General features: G+C 39.7%; 1 protein-coding gene across 1 annotated transcript in view; it reads right to left on the bottom strand.

Moving 5' to 3' along the window:
- Nucleotides 1-966: 966 nt before the first annotated feature.
- CPB2 (carboxypeptidase B2) overlaps nt 967-21,165 on the bottom strand; it is a 42,048-nt gene continuing 21,849 nt past the window's right edge. The window contains exons 7-12 of the mRNA XM_075199723.1: nt 17,903-18,007; nt 12,668-12,778; nt 11,889-11,979; nt 4,990-5,192; nt 3,130-3,214; nt 967-1,560 (exon numbers count right to left, since the gene is read on the bottom strand). Of these exons, the coding sequence (XP_075055824.1) occupies nt 1,376-1,560; nt 3,130-3,214; nt 4,990-5,192; nt 11,889-11,979; nt 12,668-12,778; nt 17,903-18,007 (780 nt within the window). The 3' untranslated portion in view covers nt 967-1,375. The remainder of the gene's footprint in view (nt 1,561-3,129; nt 3,215-4,989; nt 5,193-11,888; nt 11,980-12,667; nt 12,779-17,902; nt 18,008-21,165) is intronic.

Below are 21,165 nucleotides of genomic sequence, written 5' to 3'. Positions count from 1 at the left end.
GTACTGTGTACCGAACCCTTGGCTTTCACTCCAACTACAGCTACAGATACCAGTCTATACTGTGTATCAGACCATTGGCAGTGATCCTGATCATGGCTACAGATTCCTTTAGTGCTAACTCTAACTACAGCTCCATTTCTTACTGTGTGTCAAGTCCCGGGCAGACTTTTTATCATTATACCAAGTATGGCCCTAGTTACAAATATTCTCCAGGCTCCTGATTACTATTATCAGGAGGCATACTTATGCATAGAGTTGGTGCTTTTTCTGCTAAACTTACATATTAACCAAAGGGTAGCCATCAGCCACTGGGGTCCATTGCTAAGAAACCCAACTGTGCAAAAAATCTACAACATTCATTATATACACCACTTTGAGGCACAAGCCCAGCACTGGGGCAAGGCACACTGTCCTTTATTTGTTTGCAGTTTTTTACTCAGGGCACTGTATGTGGGGACTTATTTTACAGATGACAAGTGCATCAACAACAGATCTTATTAAAAGTAAAGGATTTTGTTGGAAAAACATCTTAAATTTTCAATCTCACATTTACAGCACATCCTAAAGCTCACCAAGGCATACTGTTACTTTGCAGAGGCTGCTCCCGAGCGCTGAAGGGTGCGAGCATCTTGATATGCACTTAAAAGGTCATCAAGGCACAATGGTACAAAGCAAGAAGTATACAGATCCACTGTATACTCTAAGGGAGAAGTACAGTGAGGGGAGAGGGACACAATACATGCTGACTATAGTGTGACAAGCAGCCCTGTGAGCCTTTTTATTGCAAGTATTAAAAGTATTAACTGTTATATTGATTGGGACCATGGGTTAAATTCTGATTCAATCTTTGTATGTTCTCCCTGTGTTTGTGGGGGTTTACTCCAGGTACTCTGGTTTCCTCCCACACTCCAAAATTTATCCTGGTAGGTTAATTGACAAAAAAAAAATGACTCTAGTGAGTCTGTGTTTGCATGGTAGGGGATTGATTCTGAAGCTCCAGTGGACAGGGACTGTTGTGAATTATTACATATTCTCTGTACAGTCTTGCATAATATAATGGCACTACTTAAATAAACCATAACAAATTTACATGCCATAATGCCCTGTAGCTATGCATTGTAAATCTGCTGTTCATTATGTGGCTGCACCAAGGAATAAAACAGATGTAGTAGTCTATGAAAACTTTACTTTACAATTATTTGATCACACTGATACTGACATGCTTTTACAAGGGGCAGAGGTTAATCAATAGAAATACAAAAATGCACTGGTTTATGTTACAATACATTTGGAAGTCATGTTTCATTCTATAAGTTGGCATATCCAGTGAAACAAGAAAAATAAGTAATTTTGTTTTGGAAAGTTAAGGTCAGCACTACATTCTTTTAACAATATGAGCAGATATAATTTTGACCCCAGTTAGAGCTTCACTACATGTTGCCTTTATTAAGGTTGGAGGAAGTAAAAATCCATAGGTCCCTTTATCACGAAGTTCAATGGTAAAAGAATACTTGATACCAAGGTCATACGCCCAGTCGTCAGAGCCTCCAGGGGCCAGGTCTGCAAAAATGTAATGACAAATGTTTCCTTTTTAGTTATCAGTTGCTTTCATGAAAAGTACATTTACCAGGGTAATGAATAAACCATGTAATATATGTTCTACAAAGCTCCACAAAGTGGTAGGACATGCTGGAATGATACAGTTACACAATAGCTAAGTGGGGCCAGTGTATGACTATAGTGTGTGTGTATGTGTGTGACAGTGTATGACTATAGTATGTGTGTGTGGGACAGTGTATGACTATAGTGTTATATACAGTATATAAATATAATGTGTGTGGGGGACAGTAAATGACTATAATGTGTGAGTGTGAGGGGGACAGTATATGAATATAATGTGCGAGGGAAGGGGGGGTCTTAATATAATGTCAGAGGTAGGCTATTTATCTAATGGTGAATTGCAGGTGGGGGCTAATTATTGTTATTTGTGGGGTGATGGTGGGGCCATTTAATTTAATAGTGGGGCCTATCAATTTAAGATGGGGTGATTGGATTTTTAATTTAATGCTGGGGTGGTTTAAGAGCTATTAATTGAATGTGGGGCTGTTTGGGGAAAATGCTTATATTTATTAAACGTAAATGCTATTTAATTTCTTGCTGGGGATGTTTGGAGGGAGGCAAATAGGTTTAATAATCAAATGTGAATACTATTATTTTAATGTTGGGGCTGGAGGGAGGCCTAATTTGAAAACGTGGGTGCTATATTGATTCAACACTGTGGCTGGTTGGAGTTTTCTAAATTTCATGTACTCATTTTTTTTTTCTCCAAATAGGGCCCCCAACATTCCAGGATCAAGACAAGCAGCAACTGATATAAAGACACCAGCAGCCAAGTGGTGAAAGTGACAAGAACAGGTAGGAGAGACCAAGACAGTCTGCCAACTGTCCTGAATTTGGTGGGTGACTGTCTAGCTTATTCTGGATTTGGTCTGACTGCAAGGACAGTTGAGAGATATGTCCTGCTTCACACTGTACTGCTTGTGAAGGCAGAACCACGTGCAGCTAACAGTAGTGCACACAGTATTGCCTGTGTATTTGTCGAAAATGTGTCTAATAACCAAATTACATCATAGAAGCCCCTGTCTTAAGTGCCTAGAGTCCCCCGAGCCTTAATCCAGCTCTGGTTAGCAGGAGGAATCTGATAGTTGCTCCCAGTCCCGGACAGGACACAGCCTGCAGAGCAAGCCGAGGAGCTCTAATTCTCATGAGACAGGAAGTTCCCACCCTGACGGATGTCAGCAGCATCAAAAGCATAGATAAGTACAGTAGACTGGGGGTGTCGTAATGTGTCTGGTGGGGTTGGCGTGATGTGGATGGTGAGGGCCTGATAAGTGTAATGTGTTATTACAATGTATCTGTCAACGCACCATGTTGACCATGCCCCCAACATAATGTGGCCACACCCTTGGCAGCACACAGGCTTTTCCCGACTCATCAACAGAAATGGACTCGTGTGCTTTAAATGCTAAGGCTGATTTTTAGTCCCAGTCCGGCCCTGGTAGTGCATAATCAGTACATTTCAAGACACTTTGTAGATAGCTGGAAACAGATTTAAAGAGAATAACTTACAAATAGTATCTGCTCCTGGACCAGATATGTATCTGTTTCTTGATGTTGACCTGATTCCATCTGTGACTTTATTTGCTAACTGTAACTGAAAAAAGTAAAATATAAACAGTTTAAGTTAAACTGGATGAAAATAGTATTTTGTGAGTTATTAGGTGACTGAGCACAGTTGGGGCTGATGCTGAGTTGGATTCATAGGCGATCAAAAATTAAGCTCTAAAAAGCTGCATATAAAAACAGCATATTTACACCCATATGCATGAGATGTAGGCATCTCAAGATGCAGCTAGCTCTGTACCAGTCGAATGCGCACCAGGATAACATCAGCCGCACTTACATTCAAATACACTTATGCACACAACCACGTCATAAGCACAAGAAAAGGTTTTTAACATTTGTTTTCCTAGCGAAAAACAATTTTGCTATTAGGTTTGATTTAAATTGCTGTAATGAAACAGGTAAAATATTCCTTCTCACGTACGAATGCATGGGGCAAGCGTAAGGAGGCGCAAATGCAAATTCTGCATACGGATATAGGCACACATATTATTTGTGGACATGCATAATACAAATTGAGTATATTACGCTATGTAAAAGGGCATATGCCCAACTCAGTATGAGCCCCAGTTGTGTGTAGAGATAATTATAAATCCATGTAGACCTCATTCCAAAAAATATTGTCCCAAAGATAAAGTTTTTTTTTTAATAAGTTAGAAATAAAAAAAACACAAGGCATCTACAGATATCCCTTACATTTTTACATTTTTTAAAATGTAGTTTGTAAACTATATATTACATAATTGTATGTATATGTATGTTATGTTAAAAACTGTAAAAAATTATTATTCCTATTATTTTTACTTTGGTACAGGTTCACTTGGCACTAATATATTCATACTATATATTTAAATGATCTGCACTATGTGTGGCACTTTTTCTCTTTATTTTGATGTAGGAATTTCGAGTTTTCCATATGATAGCACCCAACCCATTATACCTTTTTATATTGGTAATACCTCCTAAAAAAAATACTGATTTTGTTCATGGTGAACTACGCTAAGCTAAAAATTTATAGTGAGAATTTGGTAACAAACCTCATGTTTCTCTGTTCCAATTTTAAATGATCTTCTTAAACCCTATAGTAATGATGTTTTATTAATCCTCATTTTTGTTTTTACCTATATATTTTCATAAAGCGCATTCTGGATAACTGTTACACTAATAACTATTAGAGATAGAATGGACTTTTTATTAATAACATGTGGTAACAATCAGTATGTATTGCAGCAATGCATAATGAAACACCACTGTAATTTACCATGGCGGGGCGGCTCTGGAAACCCAGGCGTTGGCCCCCATCCTCTCCGAAAACTTTTTTCTGTTCAGCAGCAGCTCAAAGCTTTTGGTGAATGGATAAATTGCTATGGTAATGCCCACATTGCTTTTTCCCGAAAGGGGTCCAGTATAGCTGGAGAAGCTTCAGTTGGATCCCATTAACAAAGACAGGTAACACCATCCTAAGAGGGTGTTACTTTGCTGTGAAAAGGCTAATGAATTACCTAATGCTGCTCTCCCCATAGAGGTTGATGGGAACAGGGTAAATGGTGGTAATTAGGATAATGCCCGAGAAACCAATGATTCTCCAGCATTTGATAAATTGTTAAACAGACTCCTATTATATAATATTTGACTAAACTTGCTACAAGTCAGCTTCACAGTATGCCCTGGAATATTACCTTCACAAAAGTTTGCTTTCATTAAAGGTAAACTTTGATCACCTCTAGTAAAAACCAATTGAAGTAAAGTTAGTAAGTTTACCTTCAGTGATGAAAAATACAGTACGAAAAAGTGACTGTCTCTTACCAGTTCATCATGATCTTTTGATTTCTCTCTTGTATATGAATAGGGAAACAGTACCATCTGGGAGTAAGAGTGTATTGTTATATAGCCCTTTATGATATCTTTCTTCTGTCTTATAAAATCGGCCACTGCGGACACCTCAGGTTCTGATTCTGGAAAGCGTCCACAGAATGTTTCATGGCAAGGATTACTGGAAGCACCTGAGCCTAGAAAATAATTTAATTGTTTGCATTTTAGGCACAATCATTGTTGCTTTTTGAATACTGTACACGTGGACACTTTGACCCTGGGCAAGGTACATCTCTGTTTGTCACACATGTGATTAGCCCCTCATGTGAGGTTTCCAAATAAGAGTACCCTAAGATGACTTACAGTTGGGATTTTTAACTAATGTTTGATAAGCCCCAAAAAAATGGTATTTGGAGTGGATAATCATGACTCTTATTATGTATAAATAATAAATGTAATTGTATTTTCATATTATTTTGTACATTTGTTGTTATTTTTTGTGTAACGCCCCCCTAGTGGCGTTTTAGTAAAACCTGCACCTCAGTGAATACAGGAGGGGTCACCTAGAGGGCAAGCTAGAAGTTTATGAAAAGTTAAATAAACTGGTTACCATGTTGATAACCCAGCCCAGCCTGTGAGACTAAGTGAGAAGGAGGGGCTGTCAGAAAGGGGGAAAAAGGAGATACAGAGGAGAGACAGGAGAGAAGAGATGTAGCTGGGTACCTGGGAGAGTGGGGTTGGAAGCTCCAGGATCCCCCAGCATTGCCTGGAAGTCTGAGCGCGGTGACTGCACCAGGGCAAGGAATGTGTGCCCTGGATGAGGGGGAGAACTCCATGTCACTGTAGAGAACCCAAGAGAGAGGGGGACATTTGCATGGAAGAGACCCTGGAGTGAGGGTTGCTACAAGAGGCATGGTAGCTGTATTGTCAGAGCCTGAGGCTGGGAGTACACAGAGTGAAGTGACAGAGCCCACAGGAGACATCATCCCTGCAGAGGAGGGGTGAGCTGCAGTTGAGAGTTACACAGCGTGTCAGAACTGCATGGAGGAGAAGCTGCCTGCCTGTTAGCATCCATGTCAGTGCCCTGCAGAGAAAGCCTGATCTGCAGTGACGTATGGCGTGTAAGAGACATGTGATTTACGTTATATAACATCTGGATAACATTAAGAACTGTGCTGGAGAGAGTAAGGAGCTGTACATATATTTCTTTATTGCTGAAACCATTATGATTATCGTGCTGGAGGAAGAGGAGTGTAAATAAAGAGTTCAGTTTGTCATAGAGATGGTCTGGCGCCCAAATTATTGTGACTTTGATTACACTGCATCACAAAGTGCCATCACCTGTGTCCCACTAACTACAAAGAAACACCTGCATGTGCAGGGACCCCCTGATCATTTACACCCATGTCCATCAGCTAGCCAGGACTTGAGAAGGAGGTGCACTGTGTACCCTTTGCACCCCACACTACACACAGTGACAGGGGGTTACATTTGAATGCAAATATTGTACTTGTAGCCATCAGTAAATAACAAATACATTATGCATAAAAGGGTTATTCAACTTTCTTAAAAGGTCATATTAAAATTCCCATATTTAACTGAATCATAGGATCCCTCTCTCAGACCCAATTTGCAGAATAGGTCAATGTAATTATATTTCACAGTCACAGCAGTAGGACTTTGAAATGTAATTAATTTGAAGCTAAAGCAGCGGGAGAGCCAAGAAAAAAAGCACATCATATTCATTCCTCAATTTAAAACATAACAGTATGCATCTTACTGTATACTGTTTTAAAATATGTGTTATCTTTTTTAAGTACTTGCCCCTAGTCTGATTTTTCTGACTTATTGCACATTGTACTCCTTTGGAGCTGATACTTTCTCCTACATGTTTTTGAGATGGAACATAGAGGCAGGGCTGCCAAGAAGAATTCAGGGCCCGGGTACAACAAATTCATGGGGCCCCCCCTCATAGTCAAGTAAGCCCCAAAATTTGGGTGTATGGTCATACATTCAGGGGCGTAGCTAGCCAAACGGCGGTGCAAAAATTTTGGGAGGTGTGGTCATGCATTTGGGGGCGTGGCAAACGTGCCATTGGGCGTGGCTAACATAAAAACCACTAGGCTCTCAATTCGCCGGAGCGTCACATATGTTCAAGCACTCCTGACTTTCAGGACATCTACCACCACAGTGTAGATTACAAACAATGCAGTGTGTACACAAACAGTTCAGTCTTGGCCTACACCTTACATTGGGCACAACATTCACCAAAAATTGCCATTGTCCCTACTAGAATCACAACATTTCACACACTGTGCTGCTCTCTCCTACCTGTTCTTCTCACTTTCTCCACCTGTGGCTGCTGGTTTCTTTAGTTGTGGCTTGTCCGGATCAAGAAATGTTGAAGGACCTATTTTGAAAAAAAAAATGGCTACATTTAGAAAATTACAGCCAGCCCCGGCGTTAAATCAATAGCACCCACGATTAATAATTAGGCCTTCCTCCAGCCCCAACATTAAAATAATACTATTCACATTTAATAAATAAACCTATTTCACTTCCTGCAAACAGCCCCAGCAATACCTATTTCCCGCAACCATCACTGCCATTAAATAATTCATAGTCACATTTAATAAATAGACCTCATTCTCCCTAAACTCACCCCAAGATTCAATAGCCCCCAAACCACCCCATTTTAAATTAATAGTCCCTACTATTAAATTGCCTCACCATCATCCTACAAACAAAATAGCGCCTATTAATTAGCCGCCACCTACCTCACACACACTACATTGCAACAAGCCCCCTGTGCCATCACACACACAATACTGTGCCCCTTCATCACAACTACACTGTACCCCCTTATGCTCACACTGCGACCTCCATGCTGCTTTTCCCCCTTCTTTTTTACTTTGTGCCTCTCTCCCACTTTTTTTATTCCTCTGTTCCTCTCTCCCACTTTTTTTCCTCCTCTGTTCCTCTCTCCCACTTTTTTTTCCTCCTCTGTTCCTCTCTCCCACTTTTTTTTCCTCCTCTGTTCCTCTCTCCCACTTTTTTTTCCTCCTCTGTTCCTCTCTCCCACTTTTTTTCCCTCCTCTGTTCCTCTCTCCCCATTATCTTTCCTCTGTGACTCTCTCCCCCATTATCTTTCCTCTGTGACTCTCTCCCCCATTATCTTTCCTCTGGGCCTCTCTCCCCCATTATCTTTCCTCTGTGACTCTCTCCCCCATTATCTTTCCTCTGTGCCTCTCTCCCCCATTATATTTCCTCTGTGACTCTCTCCCTTCTTTATAGCACTGTCCCTTTCTGTTTTCCCCCTTGCCTCTCCGTTTCTTTGCTCACCTTATGTCAGCTTCTTTCTGTTCTTTTCTCTTCTGTCTTCTGTCTTCTCTTCCCTCTTCTTTCTTCATGCTTGGTCCTCCTGGCTGCAGCGCTCCTCACTGACTGACGGGCGTGACTTGATGACGTCACGCCCGGCAGTCAGTATGAATGAAGCAGAGAGAAGGAGCGCAGCTGTCACGTGAGTATGTATTTTTTTATTTTTATTTCCTACAGCTCCCCCCACCAACGATCGAGGAGGACCCGTACCCCACTACCCCCCACGCCCCCGCGCGGAGGGGGGGGGGAATCCGCAGGGCATGAAAAAAAAAAAATAATAATTTTTTTAAATTAACAGTAAGGTTCCGGCCCGGGCCCCCTGGCATGGCCGGGCCCGGGTAAAATGTACCCGCTCCCCCCCCCTCTCGGCGGCCCTGCATAGAGGTCTGTCTCTTCCACTTACTGCTGGGGCCCTACATGGTTTTACATTACAGGGATGTCACTATACTCTGCTAGCCGGCACGTAAAGCTGAAATATAACAATGCTAAGATCTCTTTACACCCCGATTATGCCCATGGTCAACATCAGTTTTCATCTGCCTTAGTCTGCCAGACTTAGGGTGGTGGACACGGACACTACCAATCCCTTGATAGAGCTTGACCAAGAGGCAGTTGGTATTACACATATATGCTGCATGCTCAGAAAGTGAATGTTATGTTATAGCAATTGTGGCTTCTCAGATCTGCAACTTTTTGCCACTAACGACTCCTTTGTCCTGAAGAAGCATGACGGGTGAGGGCAGTGGTGTTGTATCATAGGCAATGTACAGTAAGGACGTCTTCCAAGCAATTGCATACGATATTAGAATGGGACATAGTCGCAGATATGCCTGAAAAAGTGTATTTATTTGCGCTGGTTAGGGGCAGGTGTAAGTAGCAGATGATGACAAATACCCAAACTAGCAAACTGTTTGTAAATAGAGGTTTGCGTATGATTAGGATTTGCTAAGTGTGTTACGGCAAAGATTAAATAAATATTTTTTGGGATGCATGTCACTTGTGTGCAAATTTTCAATTACAACTTTTGCTTACCCTTGCTTTACACTCTATATCAGGCCTGATGTGTTTTATAAGTTTTTAGAAAGTTTAATTAAATGTTTAATGTTGTAATAAATGTAATGGCTCTTAGCTTATTCCATGTGGGTCATCAATTTTCCATTTGATAATTTGGTTGCGTTCTATTGATAGTCTAACTAGCACTGAAATTTAGTGTATTTTTTTACTACTCTCAGGATCACTACTTAAGATGCAGAGCAGGTGTGGGAGTCAGCCGCTTTTGCTGTCAAAGTTCATAAGTAAAAGTTGTGTATACCTCTGAAGATCTTGAATTGTATTTTAATGATATAGAATTCCCTAATGTCAGGCGCCGTCCCCCCAGATTCACTCGGTGCCAGGGACGGACACCTTCTCCTCTGACAGCTCCAGCGCGTCCCATTGCCTAGCAATGGGACGTATCGCTTCTTTCTGGTTTTCGGCTGGTGGGTGCATGAACGGTAGGCATGCGTACTCGTTGCTGGGCAACAGGACGCTGACTGTCGGCATCAGCTGTTCCGCAGGCTAATTCACTGCCACAAATGGGAATGCAGCTCTATTCATTTAAAGGGGACTCTGGTGCCAGAGTATCAAGGTCTCTTATGGTCCAAAGTTCCTGTTTGCTCCCTAGCATTCTGACTGACTCCTCAGCTCCAGACTTGGCTTCCTCTGACCTCCCCTTTTGGTTCTCCTTCTGGCATTACAGATTTCCTTGTTTGACCTCCGGCTTTCTGACTATGCTTCTGCTTGACCCTGTTGTACCTCTCTGCCCGCATGACTTCGAATTGTTTGACCTCGCTTATTCACCTATTACTTCACTGGTGGCTAACTAGTAAGGCCACGACCTGCGTGTCTCTGCAGCAAACTCTAAACTCCCTTGCGGGGGTCCCTGGCAGAGACCAGGGGCACGTTTAGACTCTGCACCTCCTTGTTTAGCGGTGCAAATACCAGTAAGTAGGCCTCGAGTAACCTGCTCGCCGTGACACCTAAATTGTCTTTGAAAAAGGTGGAGTACCTGCACTTTAACTTGAAGATGTTTAGTCCAAAATTACCTGCTTCCCTGCTGGTAAGGGACCAGGCCCTGATTAGGCTCCCCAGTTGCTGCAAATATTCCTTTCATATAATAACATAGAGGACTTCCTTCATTCTTTTTCTGAGGTCTTAATCGTAGTCATTTGAAAAGTGGGAAACCACTTAGTAACTGTGGTTCTTATAGACTGATTTCTCTCCTTAATGGAAATAACTTATTTGGCTAAGATTCTGTCCACTCACCTCTCAACAGTGCTCTCTTCCATTATTGGGCTTGGTCAAACATGTTTTATGGCAAGGCTATCCATAGGCATCAATCTCAACATGCTGAACATTAATATACAAGCCTTGGCTTTGTTTTGTGCTAATGCTCGTCAACACTAAAGCCTTTGATTCTGTCAAATGCAATACCTCTGCAAAGTGATGGACAGATTTGGTGTTGGCCTTAAAGTCGGTTGGATTGCTTTACAAATGTTCTGTGGTAAGGCTTACAGTTCATATTTCAGTGTCCTCTGTGTTCCTGTAGAGGTTGACCCTTGAGGACTGTCCGCTTTTCCATCTTTGTATTCAAATCGTTACTGAACTATTCTCAATACAGATTAGGAACACTGCCTCTATCCATGGGTTTTGATTGGGTCACTTCAAAGAAAAATGTTTTGCTTATGCAGATAAGATGCTGCTGTGTGTGGAGAGTTCAGCTGATCTACTTCAGAATTTGTGACTGTGGAAACATTCAGGTCTGTGTGGTAATTGGTCAAAGTCTGTTAATTTCTCTTTGGATGGAATGGGCCAGGAATGCATGTCTCAGTGACTCCACTACAGTGCATCAACCTTTTTTAAATAACAGTGTATTTCTAGGGTCCTGTCTCTCTTCACTACCATTAATGTTTACCCAAATGTATAGCATATAGAAGGCAGGTTGTTGACCTGGAGTAACCCACCCCTCTTGGTTCCAGGCTGCATTAATTGGCTGAAAATGATTTTTCTTCCAAAGTTTTTAGATATGTTACTTTCATAATTATGCACCAGCATTGCTGCTCTTGCTGGCAGCCTAGCTTGAGCCGAGGTCTACCGCGGCTATCCAGATGCATTTTACAGGCTTCCCGCACAGATAGTGGTTTGGTCTTACTTAGCTTTGAGCTCTAAGTTGGTTGTTGTACCCTCAAACAGACAATCCAATTACTACTGGGGTACCAGCTCACCCAAGGTGATCTCTATGGAGTGATGTACATACTTCTACTTTCCCTGGTCTCTGCTCTGATATCTGCTTCTGAAAACAGCAGAGTACACAAACACTTCGTTACTCAGTAGAGATCAATGAGATAGGTTTCTTCATTTAAATAACATATTTATTATTAGCAACAAAAGCTCTTACTTCAGGGAAGCAACAATTGTTAAATAATACAGGTATATTGATGCAGTTTCAAAACCCATAAATAATCATCAAAACATACCACACCACCCAGCGTTAAAGTTCCTATTGAGGTCAACACCATAGCAGTTGCTGTTTGGATGTTTTGAGCGATTCTTTCTCCACATTCGATTCTGTAAACATTAAGGCATATGTACTGACTGTATTCATATCTCAGATAAACAGCTGTGATTTATTTTTTTCCTTTATTTTAAACAATGGATTTACATGGATTACAATTGTAACACACACTGGGGGATAAAATTACATTCTCATGTATACAAACTAAAGCCTCATACAGACTCTGTCACTATATGGCTGTCACTATGGAGATCATCAATTTCTATGAAAAAACGCTAACCCTGCACTCACTAAAGAGCAGGGCACATAAAAAATAATGTATTCTGCATTTAATGTGCATCTTGCTCTTTTGTGAGTACAGAGGTCATGTATACCATATACATTAATTATCTCTATAATGATAGCAATTCTCGCTACACCGTTTTGTTGTAGACACAACTGAGTGCAACTGAGATAAAACTTTATGGTATTACCTGGTGTTTCCATAACCTTAGATTTGAGCTGTACTACATTGTGGCAGTAATAGTGAATGAGCAGGAGCAGTTATCATGAAAGACAAATTGCTACTCTGCACTTCACTCCAAGCAATTTGGCTCATTTTACCAGGATTTTGAAACTTCTTTGGACTGATGAAAATGTGCCCTCATTGACCCATTATAAATTTTAACAAAATTATGCAATTATCCAATACATTACCTAATCCAATAGTCATGGATACATTTTAAGAAATAATATACTTACACTAGTCCATGAATAGTGATATCCATCTGCATTCATCACAGGTAAGACATAGAAGTCTGCATATTTCAAAAGATTTTTTATGTATTCGTCCTTACCATAGAATTCCACAGCCTAGATGGTAAACGACATAAGGGAAGATGTTCATACAAGAGCAAAAAAAGGTAGCTTATTGGTGAGCTTTATCCAGCTATTTCTTATATCTTCACATATTTCTGTTTATATTTCACCTTCTATAGCTGTTTAGACCATAAGATATAAGCCCAAAACATTCTGACATTTGTGAAAAAACTCTTTAATGATAACCTGGAACCTGTTTGTCACTACCAAGAATGACACTATGGATTCTATATTTGTGATTTTGAAAAAAAAATCTAATGAAAGACATGAAAAGATCGAATTAAATGAATTAATGATTATGAAAATTATAGCATTAAGAATTTGAGTAGATATAATACCTAAAAACAATTCTCAAATAACCATAAAATAATCCTGACCACTAGGAAAAATTAATGAAACTAATCCTTTCAATTGGACTACTATCCATCTAAGAGCTAAAACTATGCCAATGCCTGCAAAATTCCCTTATATATGAGTAATAATGCCAATAAAAGAATTGCTCCTCTACAAAGGACACATTCTACCAATGAGGAGGATCCCTTTCGAAAACACAGAAGACAACGTATAAGAGTAGCCTTACTGACAGGAGATACTCTAAGGAGAGGTATATGGGAGGGTGGTGGTGTAAGAAATGTGAAAAGAAAAAACTACACTAGCTCCAATTAACCCTAAAATTTGTGGTATCTTTAATCTTTCACAACATGAATTATCTAACACTGAGGAATTATATACATCAAAGAAGGCCTTTCCTTAGCACCCACACAAAAACAAGTTTCAAACCTTCGTAAATGTAAATAAATCCATAAGAATACTTACTCTCAAAAAACAGTTTGCTAAAAAAATACATTCCTGTTTCCAGAGATCCACCTAAATATACACGCCCATCTAAATATGGGTAAACACTAGTATTTGTCACGACCTGCAGAGGCATCCTGCGGCTCCTGCCTGCCAGAAACCATGTTGGGCCTGTAATAAATATATATATATATATATATATATATAAATATATATATATACATATATATATATATATATGTATATATATATATATATATATATATATATATATATATATATATATCCTGCCTGTAGTACCACTGTTCCACCAAAGGGGCCACTGTGGTATTCGGGCTGCTCTCTTACCTTCCAGAACTGCCTCGTTATTCCAGGATGATTAACACCTGCCTCTGGCCTTGGTCAGATCATCTGTTGCCATTACCAGTGTTGCTAGTTCTGGAATTGACCTCTGCTCGTCCCTCTGTTTTTGCACCTCTGCCTGTGACCTCTGACTCAGCTTGTCTGTGATTTTGTACCTGCTTTCAGCTCTCCAGTATTTCTGCATTATCCTGCTGCAGAGTATTACCAACAATACCTGCTTTCAGTGTTGCAGAGGACTAACCACTTGCAGATTGTTACCAGCAGTCTCCACTACCTTGTGGTAAAGTCTTGCAGATCATTGCATCCTGTGTCTGTTAACTTCAGTGCCTTGCTCTACAGACCATTGCAACTTGTGTTATCTCCACTAGTTTGTGGTAAAGTCCTGCAGACCATCACATTCTGCATCTGTTTACTGAGTTCTTTTGCTATTTCTGCTGTACCCTACCATACTGCATCCTGAAAACTGTAGCTGGTGCTTAATAAAAAACACTTTGTTAACTACCCTCTCTCTGTGGTTTCATATTGGGAATCCTGACAGTATGTAAATTTTATCAGCTAAAGGAAGTTATATAAATGCTTTTTACAATATGTAAAAAAAATGTATGTTTGTGATATAAAATGCTACAGAGCATGCTGGTGCTATATAAATAAATGTTAATAAATAAATAGTAAATAAATAGTGATGAAAATATGAAAGTAAAAAGTAGGAAAAAAAACCTTCCAATGCAAGAAATACAAGCACTGAATGATCAAGAGCTTATTATCAAAACAGTTGATGAAGGAGGTAGGTTTGTTGTAAACAAAGGTGATTATATTAAAAAGGCTTATAGACTCCTTAATGACACAAAATCATATAAAACTTTAACAATGATCTCATGGAAGAATTTATTATGTCCCTAAAAAAACTTTTTACTGCTAATTTTAAAAGAGGTCTTATTAATTCATTCTTTTCCCATGCATCAGAATACATGGATATTTTTTTCTAAAAAGATATCTAGTGGAACTTCCTTCTTATCTAAAAGATGTCCCTATTGATAATTTTGAGTGGCAAGACAAGTATTGGCAGGGCTCTATTGATGTGCAATAATTATATTCTATTGTACATGAAAAAGTCTCAGTCACAGTATGCAGGAAATTTGGGGATTTGGATTTAACTCTAAGTAATGAACAAATATTTAATTTTTGACTACATATGATTTATTCTTACACATAATTGTTTTCCATTTTAAGATACATTTTATTTACAGATCTGTGGGACAGCTATGGGTACTGTTTTGGCACTGAGGTTTGCAAATCATTTTATGTGTATTTGGGAAAGGGATTTTATCTACAATAATATGTTTTATTATATGAATATTGCATTATACAAGATGTATATAGACAATATTTTAATTATATAGAAAGGTGCTAGGGAAGATTTCTTGAATTTTTATTATATTCAGAATAATGATTTTAATCTCAAATGTATAAGTAATATTGATAGAACTAAGATAGAACTATTAGATTTAGCTTTAGAAGGAAAAAATAACAGTGACAAGTAAGAACTTTATTAAGTTATCTACATATTAAAAGTGGTCGCTTGGACAAAAGGAAAAATAAAACATCCTTCTCACAATTTTGTCGAACTAAAAAAAACTGCAGTGAGATTGATGAATGCGTCCAACAAATAACTACTTCTGCCCAGAGATATAGAGATAGAGGTTATCCAGAGAATATCATTAATGAGTCTATATCATCATCATCATCATTTATTTATATAGTGCCACTAATTCCGCAGCGCTGTACAGAGAACTCATTCACATCAGTCCCTGCCCCATTGCAGCTTACAGTCTAAATTCCCTAATATAGACACACACTCACACACAGACAGACAGACAGGGAGACAGACAGACAGGGAGAGACTAGGGTCAATTTTGATAGCAGCCAATTAACCTACCAGTATGTTTTTGGAGTGTGGGAGGAAACCGGAGCACCTGGAGGAAACCCCAGCAAACACAGGGAGAACATACAAACTACACACAGATAAGGTCATGGTCGGGAATCAAACTCATGACCCCAGTGCTGTGAGGCAGATGTGCTAACCACTAGGCCACTGTGCCATCTATAAATAAACCATTGCAGTAGATAGAACTCTTTATTTATTACAAAGAACAACAACCGAAAAAAGACTGTTTCCTTCATCACAGAATATAATTATAACAAAAATGTATCCTTAGGTACCTGACAAATCATCGAGACAACATATTAATGGATCTGAAATTAGAGCATGTGCTTCCAGAAAGAAATTATATTTAAAAAAACAGAATTATAAAGGATATTCTAGCACCAAACATGCTCAAAATAATAACAAGACAGATGCTAATATTTTTGAACAACGAACAGTAGGATTTAATGCAGCAATTACAATATCTGTAAATATGTTTGCTCTAAGAATATTTTTTTTCTAGGTGTAAAAAAAATTATACTTTCCAAAGTAAATATGTAATGAATTGTGTTACAATGTCAGTGATTTTGTCAGGCGCCGTCCCTTCGCTCCTTTCGGGATGGTCGCCTTCTGCTTCCTCCGCCGCATCTGGCAACCAGACGCGAGACTTTCGGCTCCACTACTGGCCCTACTGCACAGGCGCGTCCCGTTGCCAGGCAACGGGAGGCTATTCGGATCACCGCCAGCGGCAGATGATATCACGTGGCCGGCATATTATTGTCTGCCAGGAGTATTTAGAGCAGACGCTGACACCATGCTGGTACCAGAGTATCAGGTCTTCCCTGTTCCAGCGTTCCAGTGTGTTTTCCTTGACTTGGCTTCTGACTACTCTCCGCTTCTCTGTGTTCCTATTGACCCGGCTTGTCTGACCACTCTCCTTGGATTCTCCTTGTGTCTTTCCAGTTACTGACCCAGCCTGTCTGACTATTCTGTTGGATTCTCCCTGTGTACTGATGTCTTCTGAAAGTTACTGACCCAGCTTGATTGACCATTCTTCTGCATTATCCGCTGCCAGCATGTTACTGAACCGGCTTACCTGACTACCATCCTTGTACCTATATTCGTCTCACTAAGGGACCGAGACCTGCGCACCCCCAACAGCAAAACCCATACCTCCTTGCAGGAGTTCCTGGAGAAGACCAGGGGACGCGTTAGACTCCGAACCCCCTACTCGAGTTGCGCCAACGTTAGCAGGTACCCCTCATTCAGAATTGTGACAGCGTTAGTAATTGGAATGTACTTGCAAATTGCAATATATTGGTAAAACTAAATGTCCATTGAAACTAAGAATTTCAGAATTAAATTTAAGAATTTAAAATATATATATTTCCCCCCTCTATGGTTATTATTTTAAGACTGGCTGGCACATTCACAACATGCTTGTTCACATGTTTTTTTATTATTTTTGGAATTTATCTCTAGTTTTCCAAGATGTATTTAAAAGAAAGAAAGCATGCAGTACCCCATCTATTCAATTGGAATATTGTATGCGAATATTGTATTAGATATCATGACTTTATTTGTTTGCCATGTTTATATAACAAAAAATTAATATAGCAAAAGGTGAAATAGTGTGGTGTCTTCTATACTACTATACCTTTTACTTTTGGAATCCACTTCAAAAACACAGTGCTTGCTGTTGGCTTGTGTCCAGATAAATATGGAGCAATATAGACAGACTATTGTGGATGGGCCACATAGTATCCTATTGATTTTATGTTTCTTTATGTTTTTGTCTTGCACCCATTCTTCTTGATGCTCATGGCTGCATTCATTTAGAAATGTGTTACATATTTAATTTTAACATTCACTTTGCATTACTGAAAACCTCAGCTAAGAAACTTATACCCTGTCAAGTTGCAATGCATTAATATTTAATGTTGGGTTACATGTAAATCATTCTTCTGGAACCAGGCATTGATGAAAATGTTTGAAGTAATTTAAAATGAAAGGAAAAGTAGTTTACTGGTACTCACATGTCCAACAAACCATAAGCAAAACGCAGGAGCGACCCACTCCCTTGCATGTATGCCACAGTCAATCCAAATTGCATTTTGTGCCGTTTTCTCTTTCCCAGTCACCTGACATATAATTAGAAATCAATGTAAATAACAATATATAGTAGTATCAATACAGTACAATTATCAGTAATTGCATTATAGTGGACCTGTTGCCACATGAAGTCCAAGCATTAGGCCATTTTGATTTAAACCAGTGAATTATAATCTTAAAGTCACCTACGCTCTGTGGATGATATTTGTGGTATAGCACAAAATCCTCTTTAGTAATGTCACACACCTCAATTTGCATTGATGCAAGTTTTTTGGGTTTGTAGAGCTTTTGGTAGCTTTTGCGGAGGAGCAGAAGCCGATAGGAGGAGTTGGGTGGAGTTAGAGTGCTCTTTGTTAAGTATCTAGTAGGAGCACTGGTGCACCTGGTTTTGCTGAACTGTGCAAAAATGAGTTTCTATTTTGTGGAGCGAGATTTTTAAAAAGAGAAAAAGATGTGGAGAGGGAGCATTTTAGTGGTGTTCTTTGCTATGCAGAAAGGAAACAATTTTGCTACACAAAAAAACACTTAATCTAGGAACAAGCTCAGAGCTGCTGGAGATAGGGACTCATCTTATACAATTAATGGCATGCATTAAACACCTTCCTTTTGCACTTAAACAAAGTAGCCCTACATAAAGAAAAATCACATGAGTGTAATAAAGGCAGTCCAGGTTTAATTAAAATAAATGAGGCTAAACTGAGCAGCCTATTAGGAGGAAAACATAAATGTTTTAATTAAAGTGGTGGAAGGTTGGACTTTAACACTTTTGCACAGTAAGGGACAGATTCAGTTGGCCTCAATGTTCCTCAGACCATTGCGGCAGTGCATTTTTTACCTTTAGTAAGGCAAAAATAAGTGAGATTTTGGCAAAAAAATCGTTAAAGACACATCACGCAGATTTTTTTATGAATTGAATCTGCTTCTAAGTCTCTTTAGATTTCTGTGTCTTGCCGCAAAGCTAGGTGCACGTCTGGTTTGGCACCTCCCAATAGCAAAAAAGTATTTTTTAGTTGACTAGCTAACAGCAAATGTTATGCTGTTAGCTGCCTGCTGTCACTGTAGGAATTACACAGTGTGTAGTAATCTCCTTAGGAGATCTTGTGAGAGTAAGACTATGAGTCATAGTCTCACTCTCACAAGATCTCTTCAGTAAGGAGATTACTGCGCGCTGCTTAAGTGCTACAGGGAGTGGAATAATGGAAGGAGGTAAGCTCAAAGGGGGGGAAGGCTCATGGGGGGAGCCTCACAGTCCCCTTAGCCCGGGGGCCTCCCTTCCTTTAATCCGGCCCTGGGTGCACACCAGTCACAGAACAATGACCAGGTGATGGCAACAAAGCGGTAGCTATGTTGAAATACACTTTAAAAACCAGGAGACAGTCTCACACTGGGATTACATTTACAGTCCCAAATCTTTTATTTCTGCATAGCATCTGTCTGCAATGTAGCCTGACAAAATACTTAAGAAAATAAAATCTAATTTCCCAAAATGTCCTTTACTTCTCACTTGCCCTGTTACTGGAAACAACACCATAGGCATATATTCCTTATATGAAGCATAACTGATCAAATAAATAAATCATATAGTTAATGGTTGGAAATACCCCTATATAAATTTGAAACTTCTGAAAGTAGCAAAATAACATGTCATTTGTATATGCATTCCCTATAAGAAACCTATATGTATATGATATGTATCTATCCTAGGAATTAATAAAACCAAATTTATAGCAGGTTTGGGGGAATTAAGTCCACATTTCTGTTCTGTTCCAGAAGGGAGTTTTTAGCATGTTTCTGTGACCCATTAATAGAACTGTTGGACAATAGGGCAATAAGTTGGTTGTAACACATATTAGCATAGCAGCCCACCTCTGCCAGTGTGGCAGGGGGTTTTGAGCAAAAGTTTTGAAAGGCTGTGATTGGGGATTATTCTAATACTAAGAAACTGTCCAAACCTTCTTGCCCAGGATACAAATTATACCAGAGATTCCTTGAGTGTAGATCTGTGGTTACAGTGTTTAATTTATGTTTTATTTTTGACAATTGTTTTTCATTTACATGTCTATAAGAGTCAGCTACTATTATTCAATAAGCATTGTGACTTTGTCAGATACGCTTTTGCCAGATGCTACATTTATGAAGGGAATTGTTTTGTTTTCAGTAACACTCAATCAAGTTAGGCTGTGATTGTATTTTGCAGTCAGACAGTGATTAAGTGGAGACTTCCTAAGTGTGTCAACTTAGTGGTTGCAATATATTTATTTCTGTATCTGTATTTCAGTTATCTGATATGTATGAACATAACAAGTAATATCTGGGATCTATGGCAAAATTGTCTGCTCCATTGCTAGTCAGTTTCCTATAGGGCAGGGTATTAATTGTTTCAGTGCTTGTAGGAAGCTACCAGCAGCAGAGACCAGATTAATAAACTGGGGCCAAGAGACAGAGTTGAAGCATACTTGCCAACTTTTCCTTGTTGGCTTCAGAGAGATCCCGGGGAGGTGAGAGGGCGGGGGCGGGGCTTGACAAATTGTATCATTTTGACTCCGCCCCCTAAACGATTGTCACAATTTTGGCCAATTACAGCAGGGAGCGGGGCTAAGATGATGCAATATTTGCGTCATTAAACCCCGCCACTGCCACTTATCTATTGTAGTTGCCCTGCTCTCCCAGGAGGTCTCCCAGAAATGCGGGAGTCTCCAGGACATTCCAGGAGAGTAGGCAACTATGCGTTAAAGAAAAGCAGCTAATGACTCTCTAGAGACTGAAGTGTCTTTTACATTTCTGTCTCCATTACTGAAGTCATGTTGTCTTACCTGTCAGTCTTTGATTAAATCTTGGTCTCCATGAAAATGGCCACCTCCATAGGCATCAATGCATGGACATAGGACACAATTTCTGACCTGTGCCATCGTGCCACAGATGGCGAAGCCAACCACGTCTTGTACTGGCTCAGCATCAGGGAGAATGCCAGACTCTTCAGGGAGTGAGGGAGATCACCCCTATTTCAGGGAGTCTCCCTGACATTCAGGGAGAGTTGGCAAGTATGAGTTGAAGCCCACAGTCTACAGAGGTTATCATGCTACACACATATGTCATAAAGAACATGCATCGCCTGTGCAAGTGCAGATGCCTATATTGTAGTAATCAGGCTAATGAATTTAAGATATTCCATTTATAAATTGTGACT

This window comes from Mixophyes fleayi, chromosome 2 (genome assembly GCF_038048845.1).
Source record: "Mixophyes fleayi isolate aMixFle1 chromosome 2, aMixFle1.hap1, whole genome shotgun sequence".
Taxonomy (NCBI): Eukaryota; Metazoa; Chordata; class Amphibia; order Anura; family Limnodynastidae; genus Mixophyes; species Mixophyes fleayi.
This window is presented reverse-complemented; position numbering and strand designations above follow the sequence as displayed.